Source organism: Vombatus ursinus, unplaced genomic scaffold (assembly GCF_900497805.2).
Source record: "Vombatus ursinus unplaced genomic scaffold, bare-nosed wombat genome assembly UNPS02014818.1, whole genome shotgun sequence".
Classification (NCBI taxonomy): Eukaryota; Metazoa; Chordata; class Mammalia; order Diprotodontia; family Vombatidae; genus Vombatus; species Vombatus ursinus.
In genome coordinates this window covers 55,672,305-55,690,499 of record NW_020954596.1, presented here as the reverse complement: position 1 = coordinate 55,690,499, position 18,195 = coordinate 55,672,305, and the positions used below count along the sequence as shown (strand labels likewise).

Sequence of the window (18,195 nt, the reverse complement as noted above, 5' to 3'; positions counted from 1 at the left end):
CAGAGCAGGTGCTTAAAGATATCTGCTTAATGAAATGTAATGTGTAATTCCTTTTCTTCAAGAATAGAGATGAGGGGCAGCTAGGTGGCGCAGAGGATAGAGCATTGGCCCTGAAGTCAGGAGGACCTGAGTTCAAATCCGGCTTCAGACCAAACACTTGACACTTATTAGCTGTGTGACCCTGGGCAAGTCACTTAACCCCAATTGCCTTAAAAAAAAAAAGAATAGAGATGAAAAAGAGCTACACAAAATGTTTATGTCAATGATCCTCTTACTTGAAGCTATTGATCAAGTTACTCATCTGCCTTCTCTTCTCTTTTACGTTGAGTAGAGAATTGAACTTGAAGGCAGAAGGATCTGAGTTCATATCTAGCCTCATGTGTAACTCTGGACAAGTCACTTATGCTTTGTCAGCTTTAGTTTCCTAAAATGGAAAATAGGGATAATACTAGCACCTACCTCACAGGGTTGTTGTGACGAACAGAAGAGTGAAGTGAAGCGCAGTGCCTGGGACGTAGTAGAAACTCAAAAAATGCTTGTTCTCCTTTCTCCCCCCCCACCAATAATATGATGATACAGACAGTTGGGGTTATCCAAATAAGGCTCTCTTCACTCTCCTTTGAATTACCTTTTGCTTAAAGGGAACTTCCTATGTTGAGGAGAATACCAAAAAGAGAGCCTGGCTTTATGGAAATAACTATTTTCTATCAATCTCATGTATACCATTCAAATATCTCAGTCCTTTTGAAAAGCTCTTGGGAGTCACTTTTTCATTTTCTTGCAGGTATGCCTCATTTCCCAGGGCAGGCTGTTAGTCTCCCTTGCCAGCTCTGTTACACCCAGTTTCATTTTCTCAACAAATACATTTTCTACAAGAACTCCCAGTGCTTTCATGTGACTTCACATGGGAGCCTAGTGTTCTAAAGGGACTCTGAGTCACTTCCTAGGTCTGTGAGGAAGGAACAGATGCTATGCGAACGTGTTTCTGGCACTTGTTGTTTCCCTACCTAAGTGATTTAAAAAGCTACAACTACAACTGTCAAGTCAAGCCAACAAGCATTAATTAATAAGCACATAGTAAGCACTAGCAATGCAAAGAAACACAGAAACATGCCCTGCCTTCAAGGAGCCCGTATTCTAATAGAGGAGACAATATGCAAATAACTATGTTCCATACAAGATATATACAGAGTAAATAAGGAGTAATTCACAGGGAAGACATCATCAGGGAGGAGGTGGGGAGACTGAGAAAGACCTTTTGCAGAAGTAAAGATTGGAATTGAGGCTGGAAGGAAGCCATGGAAGCCCAGAGATGAGAAGGGAAAACATTCTAGGCATAGAAACAGTAGATGAAAATGTGTAGTCTTGTGCAAGGAGCAGCAGGAAAGCCAGCATCATTTCATCACAGCCTGCTTGGAAGGGAATAAGCATAAGAAGACTGGAGAGGTAGGGAACAGCCAGTTTGTAAAGGGCTTTAATAGTCAGAGGATTTTATATTTGATTCTGGAGATAACAGGGACTCATTGGAGTTGATTGAGTGGGAGCAACAGTGACATGGTCAGATGCATGCTTTAAGAAAACCACAACAGAATAAGTAGCTCATATTTTTCTTTGGGGTGGGGGTTTCAAATATGCTCAGAATTCATTTATGGTCTTCAGTTATGTTAATGTTAACAGAAGTAACTCCATTATCTACTTGCTCCCATCCTCCCTCTTGCCCCACCATTACTGAAATGGTTAGAACTCATTACCTGTGTGGTTTAATTTGGTTCAGGAGGTCAGAAGGCTTGGGATTTTTTCAAAATGACTGAAAGCTTTTCATTTCATTACTAGAAATGAGGCTTAAACAATTCCAAAGACCATAATGAGAAATGCTATCTACCTCCACATAGAACACTGATGAACTTGGAGTACAGATTGAAGCATACTTTTTTTTTCACTTTCTTTATGTATCTTGCTTTTTATTTTCTTTTATTTTTTCAAAATAGTTGATATGGAAATGTTTTACATAACTTTACATGTATAATTGATGTCACTTTTTTTCTTCTCAATGGGTGGGGGAGGGGTAGGAGGGAGCAAATATGGAACTCAATTTTTGTAAATGAATGTTAAAAATAAATAAACAATGTTTAAAAAAAGAAATAAGACTTAAAATTTCAATAAGGTGTAAGGTAACCAATGACTTCATTTCATATTGAGTGATAACTTATTAATATTCTTATTGTTGTTGTTCATTCTTTATTCTCAAAGAGGAATAATGATCTTAAATCTTTTTTTCTGAAAGCAGTTTCCATAAGGGAAAGCAAACTGCCTATATAAAAACAAGAAAGAAGAAATAGCTGTCACAGAGGTAGAGAAAAGGTACTCTAGACTGAAGCCACAAACTATCTTCATGCCCTTTCTTTCCTTAAATTATCTAGAATTTTATTTATATGTGTAGGATACAAGCAAGTTAAATTAAAATCCATTATACATGATGAACTGTGCAGGAGAAACGTGCAAAGGATATAATCAGAAAAAAAAATTTGTCTGGGGATGGGGAGGGAAATGGTCCATTAGCTTAGCAAGATTGAGAGACAACTAACTGATGAAAAGCCCACATGTTCCATTGGTAGTCACATAAAGAATGCCAAGAAATTCTGCCCTGATCATGATTGGGTGGATCCCTTTTATAAGATTTATGTGAGGACACAGTCAAGAGTTATACAAAATGGGAAGACTTGGATCAATTGTGTATCATTGGAGGGCATACCGGTATCAAAGAGATCACAGATTCATTGAAGTGGAAGTACTACATTTATTTGTGAAAAAAGTTGTATTGCCCAATTAAAGTGTAGTTTGTGTTAGGATAGAGACCTTTTTTTTTGTCTTTATGGCACAATATCTTGCACATAGGAGGGCAATGCTTAATAAATACTTATTGAGTGGAATTGATTTGAAACTTTATATCACAATTTTGCTTGGAACCATTCCTGCCATCATGTCCCCAAAATGAAATTATTTTAAAGTCTTTTGTTAGTGTATATTGGCATTTCCCCAAAATGTTAATTAATAGCTGAGGAGTGCCAACAAAGAGTTAACTCCATTTATTTTCTTTATAGACAATATTTAACTTTTAGATCCTAGAAATAACTATCAGCTGAGTAGAAAAGAAACCTAAAATGTTGAGAAAAAATTCTGGGAATAAATTCCTGGCATTGTCAATGACAAGATTTCTGCAAAGTAAAACAAGCATTCTCACTTCTCAAGGGGGTAATTGCATACCGTTGTTTGATTCAATACACACTCACATATATATCCTCACATACCAAGGAAATATGGGAATATCTCCAGTTGGCTATAGATTCTGAGCTCTCTAAATGTATGAACTGTGGAACCATGGCTTATTTAAACTATGCATCTATTGTAGTGTGTTCTCTCCACGCAGTATGGTTAAAAATCATTCGTGAAATTTAAGTTGTTAAATTGAATGAGATAGAACAATATTATTGGCCAATCACTGCCTTGGCCAAAGAGATCAAGATGCAGTACATGACTGAATGCGGGTTTTTAGGCAGTGGTCTAGCAGCATTTTGCACTTTCTCAACCCCTTTAGGGGTTTTGCCATAATTTAGGAACTGGGAAGTTTGATTTGATTCACAGAAATGCCATACCAGACTAAAGCATTTTGAACACTGTGAAAGCTTAAAGAAGGAACAGGCCTGGATAGAAGCAGTGCTCAGAATCAATAGCAGGGTGGAAACCACCTTAACAAGCAGCAGAGCTGGAAACTTGTAGAGCTGGAAGCCACAGAGGAAGCAGTGCCAGCTATTAAATATTCAGCACTGGATTCCAGAACTGGAGCTATCTGAACAGAATGTGCACCGTGTATTGCAAGGATATTGTGTTACTGCAGCAGCACTCTGGATTTGAGACCCACAAGACAGTGATTTCTCCTTCCCCAGCCCCCTTCCCTTTTCCACTATCTCTCCCTAGATTAGTAACTTCATGCACCTATGCACCTGTTTTCCAAAATTTTCTCTCTCTCTCTCTGTCTCTTTCTCTCTCTCTCTCTTTCTCTCTCTCTCTTTCTCTCTGGGTCCCTTATCCCTTTCCCTGCTTCCGGGTCCCCCTCACTGCCCCCTTCCGCCCTATCCCCACCCTGGCCACAAGTCAACATTAACGTTAGGGGCAAGGCCTTGGCCACTTTCCGTTGTTTTCCACAGTCTTCTTTGAAAGGGAGGAGTCACTAGAAGGGAGGAGCCAAGAGAATGTCTAGAAAGAAAGCCACACCCAAGGAAAGAGGTCTAAGGAAATGACTGGGCTGAATAGCACAGTACACACAGATGAGGCAGGGAGTAAGAGTGGGTGACATCACTGACAACCCTACTCAAAGACACTGCATAGAATCACAACAGCAAATCACTGTTACACTAAAAACAAATAACTCAGCAACTTTATTTTAAAGCTTTATTGCATTTTTTTAATGGTGGGGGGTGGGGTGGGAGAAGGGTTTTTCACCAATCCAACAACCTGAAATTCATGAGTATTTCCAGTATTTCAGGGCTGAAGTATTGCTTTAAACATGGTCTGTCTGCTGGATAGACAGGTGTGGAATAAGAATAGTAATCTAGTAGTTTGCAAGGGTGATAGGGGAACTGCCATCCTGCAAACACTTAATAAAACATGTATAGAGTCAGAGGAATGGAGTGGTAGGATATTAATCAATGCAAAGAAACCTTGATTTTTAAGAAACCTTGATCTTTTTTTTCTCCCTTCACACTGAGACTCCCTAATGGAATGATTCAAGGCCAGATTTTGTAATTCCTCTGGGGTCTTTTAGAAGTTGGGAAAACATACACTCTTGCTCCTGTTTCATAATGTGTGTTGAAAAATAAATTACTCTAACAGTAGTTGAGCTATTTTGCCAACTTAAATATGATAGAAACTACCAAATGCATATATTTCTAATATAGTCTTGATTATAAGGTGAGAAAAATCAGGTATCATTCAAGTTGATTTTTGAAGAGTGTTGATACAGCACCTTCTGTTTCTCATTGTTGGATCTAGTATTCTTGAGGAATAATTTAGGGAAAAGGGGTTATATAGTCTGCCTTGGTCAATTAGACTGAAAAGCTTTTGGAAACCAGAGATTGCCTAATCATTATGCTATTATTTCTCCCCTTTTCCCAAGAGTCTGGTACAACACTTTCATCCTTTGGGAATGCAATAAATCCTTGTAGATCATCCATGTCATCTATTAGGGAGAATAGAAAGGTTTCAAAAAATAGCTAAAAGAAATAAAGATCATAGATCTAAAAGTAGAGGGGACTTTGTAAGTCACCTAGTTCAACCTTGTCATTTTACAGTTGAGAAAATAAAAACTCAGAGAAGATAAGTGATTTGCTCATGGATATCAATTTAAAAAAAATATCAGAGGTGTTAATTGGATCCCACTCTTCCTAACTACAGTACTTAACACAGTGCCTGGACCTAGTAGGTACTTACTAAATGCTTACTGACTGACTACAGGCCCAACAATGAACCATGATGTTATTGAATCTTAGAGCTAGAAATTACTTTGGACATCAGCCCTAAAACCCAAGTCAGTGTTCTTTCCATTATGCTGAACTATTCTCTAAAATGTCCTAACAAGTGGTAACCCAAGGGGAAGATTGATTTAACATAATGGACTTGTTTGCTTTTTTAACAAAAAAGGGGTGAGAGGTTAAATTTTTGGGGGGTGAGAGGTTAAATTCTCTTGTAAATTCTGAAAAGGAAACCCATTGATGCTTTTCTAGGAAGAGTGAAACTCCAAAATCTACACTGTGGCCACAAGGAGCTAGACTAGGTGAATCAGTATGATTATTTGGAAGAAAATACACCCTTATCTGTAACAGTTATCAATATCTCTCTTGTATTTAAATATTATTAGTACATTTGCTCTGTTTGCAAAGGAGACTCTATTGTAACCTCAGAGGATTCAGAGCAATATTTACTGACAGCAGCAATAGTATGGCTAAGATTCATTTTATAAGACTATTGCTAGCTTCCCAGTGGGAAGAAAAAAGCAGTGTGTAGTATTCTCTGTTCCAAGGAAGAAAAGTCACTGGTGTTCTGTAAAGCAGCAGGATAACATTGTTAGAACTATTGCACTTGGTAATGTTTTCAGAGACTTCATTTAAAGTTGAATACTTCTAAAGCGTTAACACAATTAGGAGTATCACTAGTTAGTTTGTTAAGCTCAGTTTCTCCATCTAGGCTCTTACCCTATTGTTTATGATTAGTTATTGCATTACTTTCCCCCTGTTGTATTTAGTTACCTGTTCAACTAGCTGTAAAAGAAAACAAAACAAAACAAAAAAACAGCCTTTCACCTTACCATAAGCCCTTATAAAATATTGCTCCAAAGTAAATTTTGGAGGAAGTAGACTGCCATATATTTATTTTTTTCCCCAGCTACATCTTTGCTGCAAACAAATTGCTCTATAGGAATAGGAAAGATAGTGTTTTGAATATATGTTTGGGGCAGCCAAGTTAAAGATGCCTAAGGGTAACTGGAACTGGCAACCTCATTTAACTAGAAACCTCTTGGGCAATATCTCCAAGAAGAGATCCAGTGTACTCAATTAGTAAAAATAAATAATTAAACAAAACAGAAATCCGGTTTGTTTTGATTTGGGTTGTATGTTGCCAAATAACTGATTTTTTTTTTCACATTAAATGTAGAGAAACCCAAGCTGGTGGAGCTAAATAAATATTGATTGAATGAATGCATGATAGGGATCTGTTAGAATAGCTGAGAATGAATCCTACCGGTTGTCAGTAAGATAGATAAAAAAATGAAACACATGCACTCATCTAGAAGGTCTTAAATAAACTAGACTATTAGTTATTGAGTGCTACAGATTACACATTCTTATTCAGAGACTAGATCTGGTTTCATTATTGGATGAGAAACAAGTTAGCAAATACAGTTTGAGAAAATCCAATGTTTCATTCATAGAATCATAGATTTATAGCTGGAAGAGAACTTTAAGGTCATTTAACCCACCCATTGCATTTTACAAAGGCAGACACAGAAGCAGAAAAGTCAAGAACTCCCTTGCCCAAGGTCATTCATCTAATTGGCCCCCCTGAGATTTGAACCTAGGTCATTTAACTTCTGTGTCAGCATTCTTGCCACAATATGACATAAGCATAGCTACCTTGTATTCCCATACCATTACCCTACTGCAAGAAAACGGATAGGAAAGCAACAGTTGAAACGATTTGGTCTTTGCACTCAACTTAATTTGCAGGCATATTTAAGCCTTGAATAAATTGGATCATTGTGGTTCCTTGGGGGCATATCTATATTTCTTATGGAGTAAACAGAGTAGCAGATTTTCTGGCTTCCCTTGGTGTCTAAATACTTTTGCATTTCACGTCTTATGACTTCAAACATTTCCCTCAAAATCTCTTCAGGCAGCTGTAATTTGCTTTTGTTTTTCTTTTCTTTTTTTGGGGGGGAGGGGAAGGTCAGTTTATAGAAAGAAATAGATAAGCTATAGGAAGGTGGTAGAAATGTGGAAGTTGGGGGAAGTTAAACTTCTCTCTTAAAAGCTCACATTTGTAAACATACTCCCCGTACCAGTGGCAATAAATAGTCACCACACAATGAATGAATATCTTATATAGTGAAAAGGAAGATAAATGCTTCTAATTTAAGGAATTATATAGGCACCTGAAAAGAATCGTGTAATTTCCAACTGTCATCAGCTCCTTTCTCCAAGAAATTTCTGCACTTATCGATGAGAAAGAGTCTTGACCACACCTAAATGTTTTTTTTTTTAATTTGGGGAAATGAAGCATTTAATGTTCAGAAGACAAAGGGCAGAAAATGCTCTTGATATAAAGGTAAAATTCAGCAGAGGTAATATATTAAGTTGAATTATAATAATAATATTTTATCAACAGTATCAAAGGAAAATGACTAAAACCAAAATAATATTTTTTTTCTAGCATGTTACATGAAATTATGATCATCATGCCATTTTACATGGACATTTCTTACTGGAGAGAAATGGACAAAACCCAAATTCATGGATTATTTAAAGGAAATATATTCCTTTTTACTTAAATAACATTTTATTATTTTTCTGATTTTGAATTCAGTTTTTGGTTGTTTTATAGAACTTTTCCATTTTATATCTAGGTAAAAAATTTCAAACTTTCTAGCTACCACAAATACTGTGATGTTAAAAGTGATTACGATAGAAAGAAAAAAAATTCTCTATCCAATGAATTGTACATTCATTCATTCAACATTTATTTACGAAGTGCCTATTATGTGCCAGGAAGAAATATAAAACAATTTCTATCTTCAAACATCTCACATTCTATTGGGACAACAAAAATATATTGAGAAATAATTATATAGGGAGAGAGATTGGACCTATGATTTCACTGATATATGAAACTCCCAGATGAAGAACTTCGTCTGCTAAGGCAGATCAGGACTTTCTCTGCTATATATAGTCTTAGAGAGGTATATGAATCATTGAGTAGAGGTTCAATGAATTGCTCAGGGTCATTCAGTCAACATGTATCAGAGACACAACTCAAGATGTTTCTGGCTCCAAGTCCAGTTTTCTATCCACTATATCATTGTTACTTCATGCATGTATGTACTCACATATGTATGTGTCTACATGCATGTGCATATGTTTCTATGTGTACACACACATAAAATATACACATTTTACATAGGAAATGCCTGACCCTTAACCTGAGTTTTGAAGGAAGAAAGGGACTCTAAGGGTGGTGAGGAGCATTGTGTATGAGGCAAAGTATACTGTAAGTAGCTCACAGTTATCCAGTAAGTAGATATCCAGATCATGTTTATCTAGAGCTTTTGATTCTGAAACTTCACCTTGTTGCTTTTTACCTCAAGCAACACTTGTGTTTCTGGTGAAGCAAGAGGTGAAACTCAAATTAATCTGTTAACAGCTCTTATTCAACCTTGCACAGATCCATGAGATAGAGGTGTACTTTTGAAATCATGAGGTCCAACCCCCTCATTTTACAGATGAGGAAACCCAGACATACAAGGTCACACTACCAATAACCAACAAAACCAGAACTAGAACCCAGCATTACCATTGCAGTGCTTTTTCCAGTAAGCCACTCCTAAGAAATGATACAAATGAAAGAGAAATGAAATAAATAGATGAGGTTTTTATATTGTCTGGTGTTTTCATTTTGTTTCTCTAAGATGTCTGTGTCCCCAGTAAACAAGCTGTTTGTAATGATACTTACACATGAGTGAATTTAACTCTTTTTACTGAATCATTTTTTAAAAAAAATTCAAATAACTAATTTGATTACTTTGCCACTGAAGTGGCTGATGAAAGACTTACCATAAAAAAAGAAAATTGAAATAGGGGTGTGCCTCTGTGAGTGTGTACATGAAATTGTGGGGACAGCCATTAGAGAATTTGCTTACAAAAACCTGTAGAATAGGGTACATTGATGGTTTTTCTACTGGAAGGGTCAAATAAGATTTCTCCCCATGTTGGCTTTGTAAACATTTTATAAGTAGCCCATAGTTGAAGGTATTTATATGATGCCAAAACCAGGGATTTGAAAGTTAATTTTTTTTCAAATAAACTAGTTGTATTATTTACATGAAGCTAAACAACTGATTTCATTTTAACCAAATTGCCCAGTTTATTAGCAGTAGGTAGACTGCATCTGTAAAGAAGAACTCTCTCTTCAATGTACTATTCATCTGTTTTTCATTGCTTAACATAAGCTATAAAAACACAAACACAGCATTTTTTTTTCAAAATATCTTGCCCAGGTGCAAAGGAGATTTGACCATGTGATGACCTGCCTACAAATAGGATTGTTTGTAACCAAAACACCATATATAAGTTAATATTTAAATATTATTTAAAGGTTCTTATTTTGGTGTGGGGACCCTCTAATAACAATAAAAATAATGAATAATTTAATGGTCACAGTATTTACCAGAATCAAGTTAAAAACAAATTAATAAACACTTTTTATTATGTACATGCTCAACAAAAGGAAAAGCATTTTATTAAGCTTAAAGAAGATGTAAATGAAGAATAAGGAATTCTGCCTTCATGTTTGCAATGTAGAAATCCAACAAGTAGTTACTCATCTCTCCCAGTTTGTGTTTATTTTTGCTTTAACTAAGTACTCTATTTGGCACAAAGATTTGTTTCAAGTTCAAACCTGGCAATTTGCCTATTTGCAGCTTTCATTGGTTTGTCCCTGGAAAAGCAACAGGCATTTTCTAAGTCTTGTAAGAAGCAACAGTTAGGCAATCTAGCCATGGAAAAGTCCTATGTCTGCTGCTGGCTACAGGCAGTAGTGAAAGTAAAAACAATGCTTTCAGTACAATTTTTAACACCTCCAGGAGAACCAAAGGAGGACTGACCTTTTTGAAATAAAGAGAACATGCTGTTCTAATAAAACAATCTTCTCTTTAGTCATCAGCTTTCTGCTGAATGCACAGGCTTTAGAAGCAAATGAAAACACTGACCATGGCTATCACGTTCTTGTTTAAATCTAAACCAGCACTATTCTATGGTGATACTACGTCCATCTGCCATCACTAGGGAACCATTCAACGCTACCAAGACTCTCAGACCTAAAAACCTCTGGAAGCCAGCTTTCAAATAACTAGCTAAATTTAGTTTCTAGCTTAGAGACTATGGAGTGGGGAGGAAGGCAGAGGGATTAAAAAAAAAAAAAGGCAACTTCATAGTAATCTTATCCAGAACCTCAACAAGCAGAGAAATAGCTCCATTCAATAGTATATTCCCTATAGCCTATGACCAGAGATCGGAGTATTATGAGGAGTTGTAGGTAGAACTCTGTCCAAGGTGCTTAAAATGCAGGGGAACCCCAGCAGGCTGCAGATGGCGCCCTTCTTTATGGAAAGGGGAAAGGAAACAGAGGTAAAGTTACACTTAGACTCCGCCCAAACACAATCCAACTGGGCAACTATCAACAGCCCTTCTCTAAATAGTGTAGAACACCTTTAATCTGGAAAACCGCAGCAGACTGTCTCAAAAATACAAAGCAAGGTGGGGGATGGGAGGTAGGAGGGAGATCTTGTGTCTAAAAGAAAACATATGGAAACATTGCAATGCGGTGAAGGGACCAAGAATGTGTCAGTTTCAGATCTGCATATTATTCTTGCCGATTTTAAAATTCACAAAGTGTACTCACCATGTTGACTTCAGAAACCATATCTATGCTGGCGACATCTATCCTCATCCCCACATCAACAGGAGGGCCTGAAAGGGGATAATGAGTTTTTGTTATGTAGTTAATCTTGTCCCATATGTATGTGCTTGAAGAGGAGAAGGAAAGAAAAGGTGTGGGGGAAGGGGAAGGAAGGATTGGTTGTATTCTAGTAGGTTACATTTTAACATTTTCAAGGTTTCCGCCCTTGCCCCCCTTCTGTGTAGAAAATAGCTCGGTGTACACGTGTGCGGCATTAAGCATACAGATTGTGTGTGTGTGTGTTTCAGTGCATTGGGTGGTTGTATTCATTTACCTGAGCTTGTGGGTACTGGGATATACGGGTATGTTCCTGTGTGTATCCATAGAGCATGCTGGATAGTGCACACTCATGAAAATGATTTGCATTTCAACTGACGTTTACCTTTGGCAAAACAGGAGAAATACAGTTGTGTTACAGGTTGAAAAAATATGAAGAATTACCTCCAAAGTCTGGCCTCAAGCGAATGTCATATCCTTTAAGCAATCTATCCACTGTCTCTTTCACGTATGACATGTTGCTGGGTTCATTAGCGCTGAAGGGAAGAAGTACGGATTGTATTTAGAATCAACACTGAAACTGCAATCTGACAGAAAGATAGATCCGCACACCTCATCCCACATCACAAGATTTTAAAATCCAGACAGGCATTTATTCTTTTTTTCAAATACTAGAAACACACACACACACACACACACACACACACCCAACGACAAGCAGCTCACCTTTGTGCACAACAGACCATAGCTATCATCATAGGGAAAGACAGAATCCCCAGGCACTCCCGATTTTGAACTGTCCACATTCCTAACTCTGATTAAAGAATTCTCTTTTCTGTGAAGATTCAAGGAATGCAACTTAGTCCAAGGCACAGCAATAATTCCGGAAAGGACTTGCGCATGCGCCCCGAGGTTGCTCACTCTCAAGACACCTTGTGCCTTGCAAACAATATTCCTTTCGAAACAGTCAACAGCTTTCAGACCTTTCGAAGTTCTTGGTGTGTGCTCCGCTTCCTTTAGGAGATTGGAAAGGACCTGCTGTTCTTATACACAAGGTCATACATGTACATTCATAGGTAGTTTGGTGCACAGATGACTGTGATATTTTTTCCGTTTTCTTGCCCCACTCTGATTTACTCAGCTCACCGCCCGGATCAGAGTCAGCCAGAGATTGGCATCTGTCGGAGGCAGTCGCTGAGGTCCTGGGATTTGAAGCTTGCCCGTTGAAGGGTGTGCCAATGACCAGTCCGGACTATTGCAAGCATGATCTTATCCTCCCTGGTCATTTCCCAGGGGAGGCGTCCTAGGAAACCTCAGTTGTCCCCTACCCAGCTCTGCTGGGGAGGGAACAAAACCAGCGTCAGAAACAGGGCTAGCTCAAGCTTTCCCCTACCTCCCTGCTAACCCACCTCCTCTTCCTCTCGGACCCACAAGCTTTGCGACAGGGACTAAAATAAATCGTACACACACACACACACACACACTGTGTGTGTGTGATTTTAAAGCCTGGGCTGAGGATGGAGATGGGGGCAGCATCAGAGGTAGTTGAAACTGTGTTGACCAACAGATTAAGGTGGCTCCTTAAAGATCCAGGGGAGTCTGGACTCCAAAATAGACTAGTTACTGCTACAACTTTTCAATACAGAATCAGAATCTCAGGTTTGGAAGGAACCTCAAACACCATCTATATGTGCCTACTTCTTCTTTTCCTTCTTCCATTCTTACTATTCTTCCTTTTTATTCTTATTCTCTTCCTTGCCTGCCCTTGCCTTCCTCTCTTCCTTTCTCCTTTCCTTTGTTCCTTTCCTCTTTCTGTTTCTTCTTGTTCCCTTTGTCTTGCTCTCCCCCCTCCCCCCATTACACTGGAGGGATTGAAGAAGGATGGAGCAGAGACATAGGACAAACACTGCTGAATCTGTGCCCTTTTTTAAGTTGATAAAATATTCTTTACATATAATCCCCAAAGTAGCAGTGTTAGCTTGTGGAAGATTGAGTAGGGATGACAACAGGTTATTTATATATAGGGGAGGGGGTGAAACACATCCTCCAAGAATGAGAACACCTGGAGGATTCAGGAGTACTGGTGCCATTCCTTCATTCCACTCCACCTCTACCCCCATCCTCTTGCCTGTGGAAGATGTGAAGCATCAGTCCTCAACTGGAGAAACAAGAGACCAAATGAGATCTGTTGGTGAGCCTCTGGTCTCATCACTATAAGATGTTGCTTTAGAAATTGGCCAACATCCATCATGGATAGCTGAAAGCACTTACTGATATACAGGAACATCTCCACTGTCAGAACACTGAAAATTTTTGTTTGCCTTATATATTGTCTTTAGAAGAGGGAATATTAATATATTAATAAGGAATTCAAGGTGCACTGGAGATGACTAGTTCCAAGATGGCAGTCTGGAATGGTGAAAAGAACACTGACTGTAATTAGGGGACTTGGGTTCAAATTCTACCTCTAATGCTTATTATTCATGTCACCTTGGACTAGACCTAAATTTTATCATCTGTAAAATGAAGGGGGCAGATCAAAGGGGGGGCTGAAGTGACTGCTACTGTTATAATTATATTCCTGTAAGTTGCATAGGAAGCTGATGATGATAACTAGCATTTATGTAGTGCTTTAAGGGTTGTAAAGCACTTTACGTATGGTAACTCATTTGAGCTTCATGAGAACCTCATAAGGTATGTCCTACAGATATAATTATTCTCATTTTATAGATAAGAAGAACAAGGTTCAGAGATGTTAAGGAACTTACCCATAGTCACACAGCAAACTTAAGCATATGAGGGATAATTCAAGCTCAAATCTTCACTTGCAAGATAACTTAGCAATTCATAGCCACAGTCTTTTGCTTGAAGTAGTGGTTTGCAATAAATAAAAAGGACCCATGTAGGCAAAGGTAAAGACAAAAGTAAACTAGGTGAGAGAACCAAATCAAATGTCAAGTAGTTGTATAGTTAAAATTATTAATTGTATATGAATAACAGACAGGCTTACTGTGTTTAAATGACTTAGAGGAAACCAATGACAGAAACTTCAGTAATGGAAATAAATTAAGAGTGCTCTTCTGCCATTAATCATATAAAGAAAAAAAAGAGGATGTTTTAAGTAGGGTCCATAGTACTAAGTGGTGTATTGCATCAAGAGAACGATTGACACAAGATTGGCAATAATATGATATAGTTTGAAGGGCCCTGGTTGATCTCTTGGACCCCAATTTCTTCCTTATCACTAATTTTAACCTCCAGAGCTTCATTTCTTTTCTTGTAATGCTTTGATTACAATTAAAATAAAAAGCAACATTATAAACTGTCATAGTGACGACCGTTCCCTGGATTGTACAATTTATCCTTCTGGTCGCTAAATCTTTTGGAGCCTTTATTTTCATGTAAAAGATGAAAGGTAGTATAACATAGTAGGAAAAGTGCTGGATCAGGAATCAGAAAGACCTAGAATTGCATCCTATATTGGATGTTTAGTAGCTCTATGATCATGGCCAAATTACTTAATGTCTCTGAGTCCCAGTTTCCCCATTGATAAAATAGGAATAGTAATAACTTCTACTTTTCTGGTATGCTGTGGTCAAATGAAGTAATATATGTAAGAAGCCTGCTATAAACCCTCGAGTGACATAGAAATGTGAGTTATTATAAAGGAGAGGGTTAAACTTAACAGTTGCTAGAGTTGCTTTCAGCTTTATCATCCTAGGATTATATGACAGATAACTTGAGGATTTTTCAAAATCATGATAAGAGGGAACAACAGCTTGGACAAGACATCAAGAAAACAGTTAACATACTGAAACTGATCATATTAAAACAAAAATACATCAAACCACATGCTTAAATCAGTAAAGAAAAAAAAAACCTTTGATGAACTATAATATGACAGTCATTTATGCCAAAAATCCAGCAAAGAATAAGCACAGAAGGGACATTTTTAATAAGATGAAAAGTATATGTCTAAATCCAAAAGCTGGTCATTCTCTGAAATGTGGAAACACCAGAAGGTTTTTTTTAAATACAGTAGCAAAACAAGGATGTCATCTCTCACCATCATTATTTGGCACATTTCTGGAAATGCTAGTGAAAACAAGACAAGAAAAAGAAATTAAATACATAAACATAGGGATAGAGAAGACACTGATTGAAATGAATGATTCAATTAGCTAATTACCTTATGGTTTACTTAGAAAACCTAAGAGAATTAGCAAAGACATTTTTTGAGACAATAGCTTTAATAAAGGATCAGGATAGCAAAAAAAAAAAAAGAAAGAAAAAAAGGAAAAAGCACAAAATAACATTTCTATGTATCTATAGCAAAATCTGGGAGGAAATAATAGAAAGAGCAGTCCTATTTAAAATAACCACCAAATACATCAAATATCTTTGAGTCTATTTACCCAGCAAATTCAAGATATAGATATAATCATAAAACACAACTTGAATAAGAAAAATAATTGAAGGAATATTTATTGTTGATGGTTGTACCATGCCAATATGATAAAAATGATACTACCTAAATTAATTTATAGATTCATTCCTATGCCAATCAAATTACCAAGGGGATGCTTTATAGATCTAGAAAAAATAATAACAAAATTGATTTGAAGTCTTAGCTCTTGAGGGAAAAAAAATTAGAAGTTAGGAATGTAGGAAAAATAACACTTCCAGACCTCAAGTAAGACTATAAAGCAGTAAACACCAAAACATTTTTATATTAACAAAAATAACAGGAAATTATATTAATAGGACAGACTAAAGAAAGAAGAATGAGAAACAACTCAACTTAATAACTCAAAGTTCACTAAATCCAAGATGATAAATTACTTTGGGAAAAACTGTCTATTTAATAAGAACTGCTGGAAGAACTGGAAAACAGTTGGGTAGAAATTGGGCTTAGGCCAATATCTTACACAATATATCACAATAAGCTCAAAATTAACACACAAACTTAATGACAAAAGTAATACCATAAAAAAAAATTAAAAGAAAACCAGGATCAGCTACTTTCAAAAACTATGGCAAGGGGAAAAATTATTAACCAATTAGGCATTAGAAACAATCATAAAATGTACAGCAGATAATTTTGATTACATGAAACTGGAAACCTTTTGCACTCACAAATGAAAGCAACCAGAATAAGGAAGGAAGCTGTTGATTCACATTAATTAGCTTGATAAGGATCTGATAGGGAACATATATAGGGAACTGACACAAATACTTAAGACCAAGGACAACTCCTCAATAGCTATGTGGTTAAAGGCTATGAAGAAACAATTTTCAAAATGTTAACTATAAACTATTAACAACCGCATCAAAGTGTGCTTAAAATCACTAATAATAAAAGAAATGCTAATCAAAATAACTTTGAGGTTCCACTTCATACCCAGAAAATGGGCCAAAAAAAATGAATGCCCTTTTACTAGGAAGTGGCTAAATAAATTATGATACAAGAAAGTAATTAAATGATATTGTGTGATAAGGCATAGTAGTCATGAAGAATCTCAAGAAATGTGGAAAGGTTTACATGAACTAATACAGAGTGAATTAAGCAGAATCAGGAAAAGATATATCTAAATCTATGTCTATCTATATATACATGCATATATGAATATATATATATATACATGTATGTGTGTATAACTATGTGTGTTAAATGGCTACAACAACATAAATGGAAAGAAAAACAACAGCAAAAACAAAAATCCTGAATCACATTAATCAAGCTTATCCTAGAAGAAAAGGTGAAAAAAAATGCACTTTCCCTGCTTCTTTGCAGAAGGGTTGGATTTATGGGTGTGGAACATTGTATACATATCACCATCATCATCATCATCATCATCATCATCAATAATAATAATAGCTAGAATTTATATAGGACTTTACAAATATTCTTTCATTTTATCTTCACCAAAATCCTGCAAGGCAGGTAATATTATTATCCCCAATTAACAAGATGAAGAAACTGAGGCAGACAGAGATTAAATGACTTTCCCAGGGTTACACAGCTAGTAAATATCGGAGGCTGGATTTGAACTTAAGTCTTTCTGACTCCAGGCTCAGCAATTTATTTGCTGTACCAGCTCTCTTCACTAACTGCCTCTAGTTGACTCTGTTAAAGTGTTGGTTATTTTTTTTCTGAACTGTTTTTTCCTACTTTTTAAATTACTTTTTGTTAGAATGTTTGATCACCAGGTAAGGTAGAAAGAAAAATATATTCAGATATGAATGATCCAGTAAAATTCAATAAGAAATATCAATAAAATTAAAAATTAAACAGGTTAAGACTTCAGTAAATATACATGCCAGTGTAGGGAAAAATTTAGAGATGATATTCTTTCACTGTTTGACTCTATCTCAAGGGTTATACCCAGATATTCAAGAAGACCTGGGTTCAAAACCTACCTCACACGCTTACTAGCAGGGTGACTGAACACATGACTTCAACTTTTTTATCTGCAAAATAAGGGGCCTCCAAGGTCCCTTCCTGCTCTATTTCTATGATCCTCTGATATTTATGAGCCAGTACTAAGACTCTATTACACTTCTCCATGATCCCTTTTATCTACTTGACAGTTCTGAACATTATAAGTTGTTTTTGTTATTACTTGTCATTGATCAGTTGAGAATAAGTTAGTCTGAATCCTCAAGGCTCCTTCCCTCCCCATACTTATTAATTCAATTATTCTAAGGTTGTAGGTATATATTTCCCTGATACCTTTGTGTCCTGAATATAAAAAAGACCTGAGAGTCTCTGTCATCATAACACTAGATACTCTTTTGAAAAATAGTAGTGTTGATAGTGATGGTGAATGTGAGGAATAATGGTGGGAGAAGAATGGAGGAAATAAAGATAGAAATAGAAACCTAAAGTTATTGGAATTCAAAATTTGTTTGAGA

At 36.6% G+C, this 18,195-nt stretch overlaps 1 protein-coding gene across 1 annotated transcript in view; it reads right to left on the bottom strand.

The window, feature by feature from the left end:
• Positions 1-12,145, bottom strand: part of GABRB1 (gamma-aminobutyric acid type A receptor beta1 subunit) — a 433,636-nt gene extending 421,491 nt beyond the window's left edge. Inside the window, exons 1-3 of the mRNA XM_027836576.1 lie at positions 12,007-12,145; positions 11,725-11,816; positions 11,227-11,294 (exon numbers count right to left, since the gene is read on the bottom strand). Of these exons, the coding sequence (XP_027692377.1) occupies positions 11,227-11,294; positions 11,725-11,816; positions 12,007-12,086 (240 nt within the window). The 5' untranslated portion in view covers positions 12,087-12,145. The remainder of the gene's footprint in view (positions 1-11,226; positions 11,295-11,724; positions 11,817-12,006) is intronic.
• Between the last annotated feature and the right edge of the window lie 6,050 nt (positions 12,146-18,195).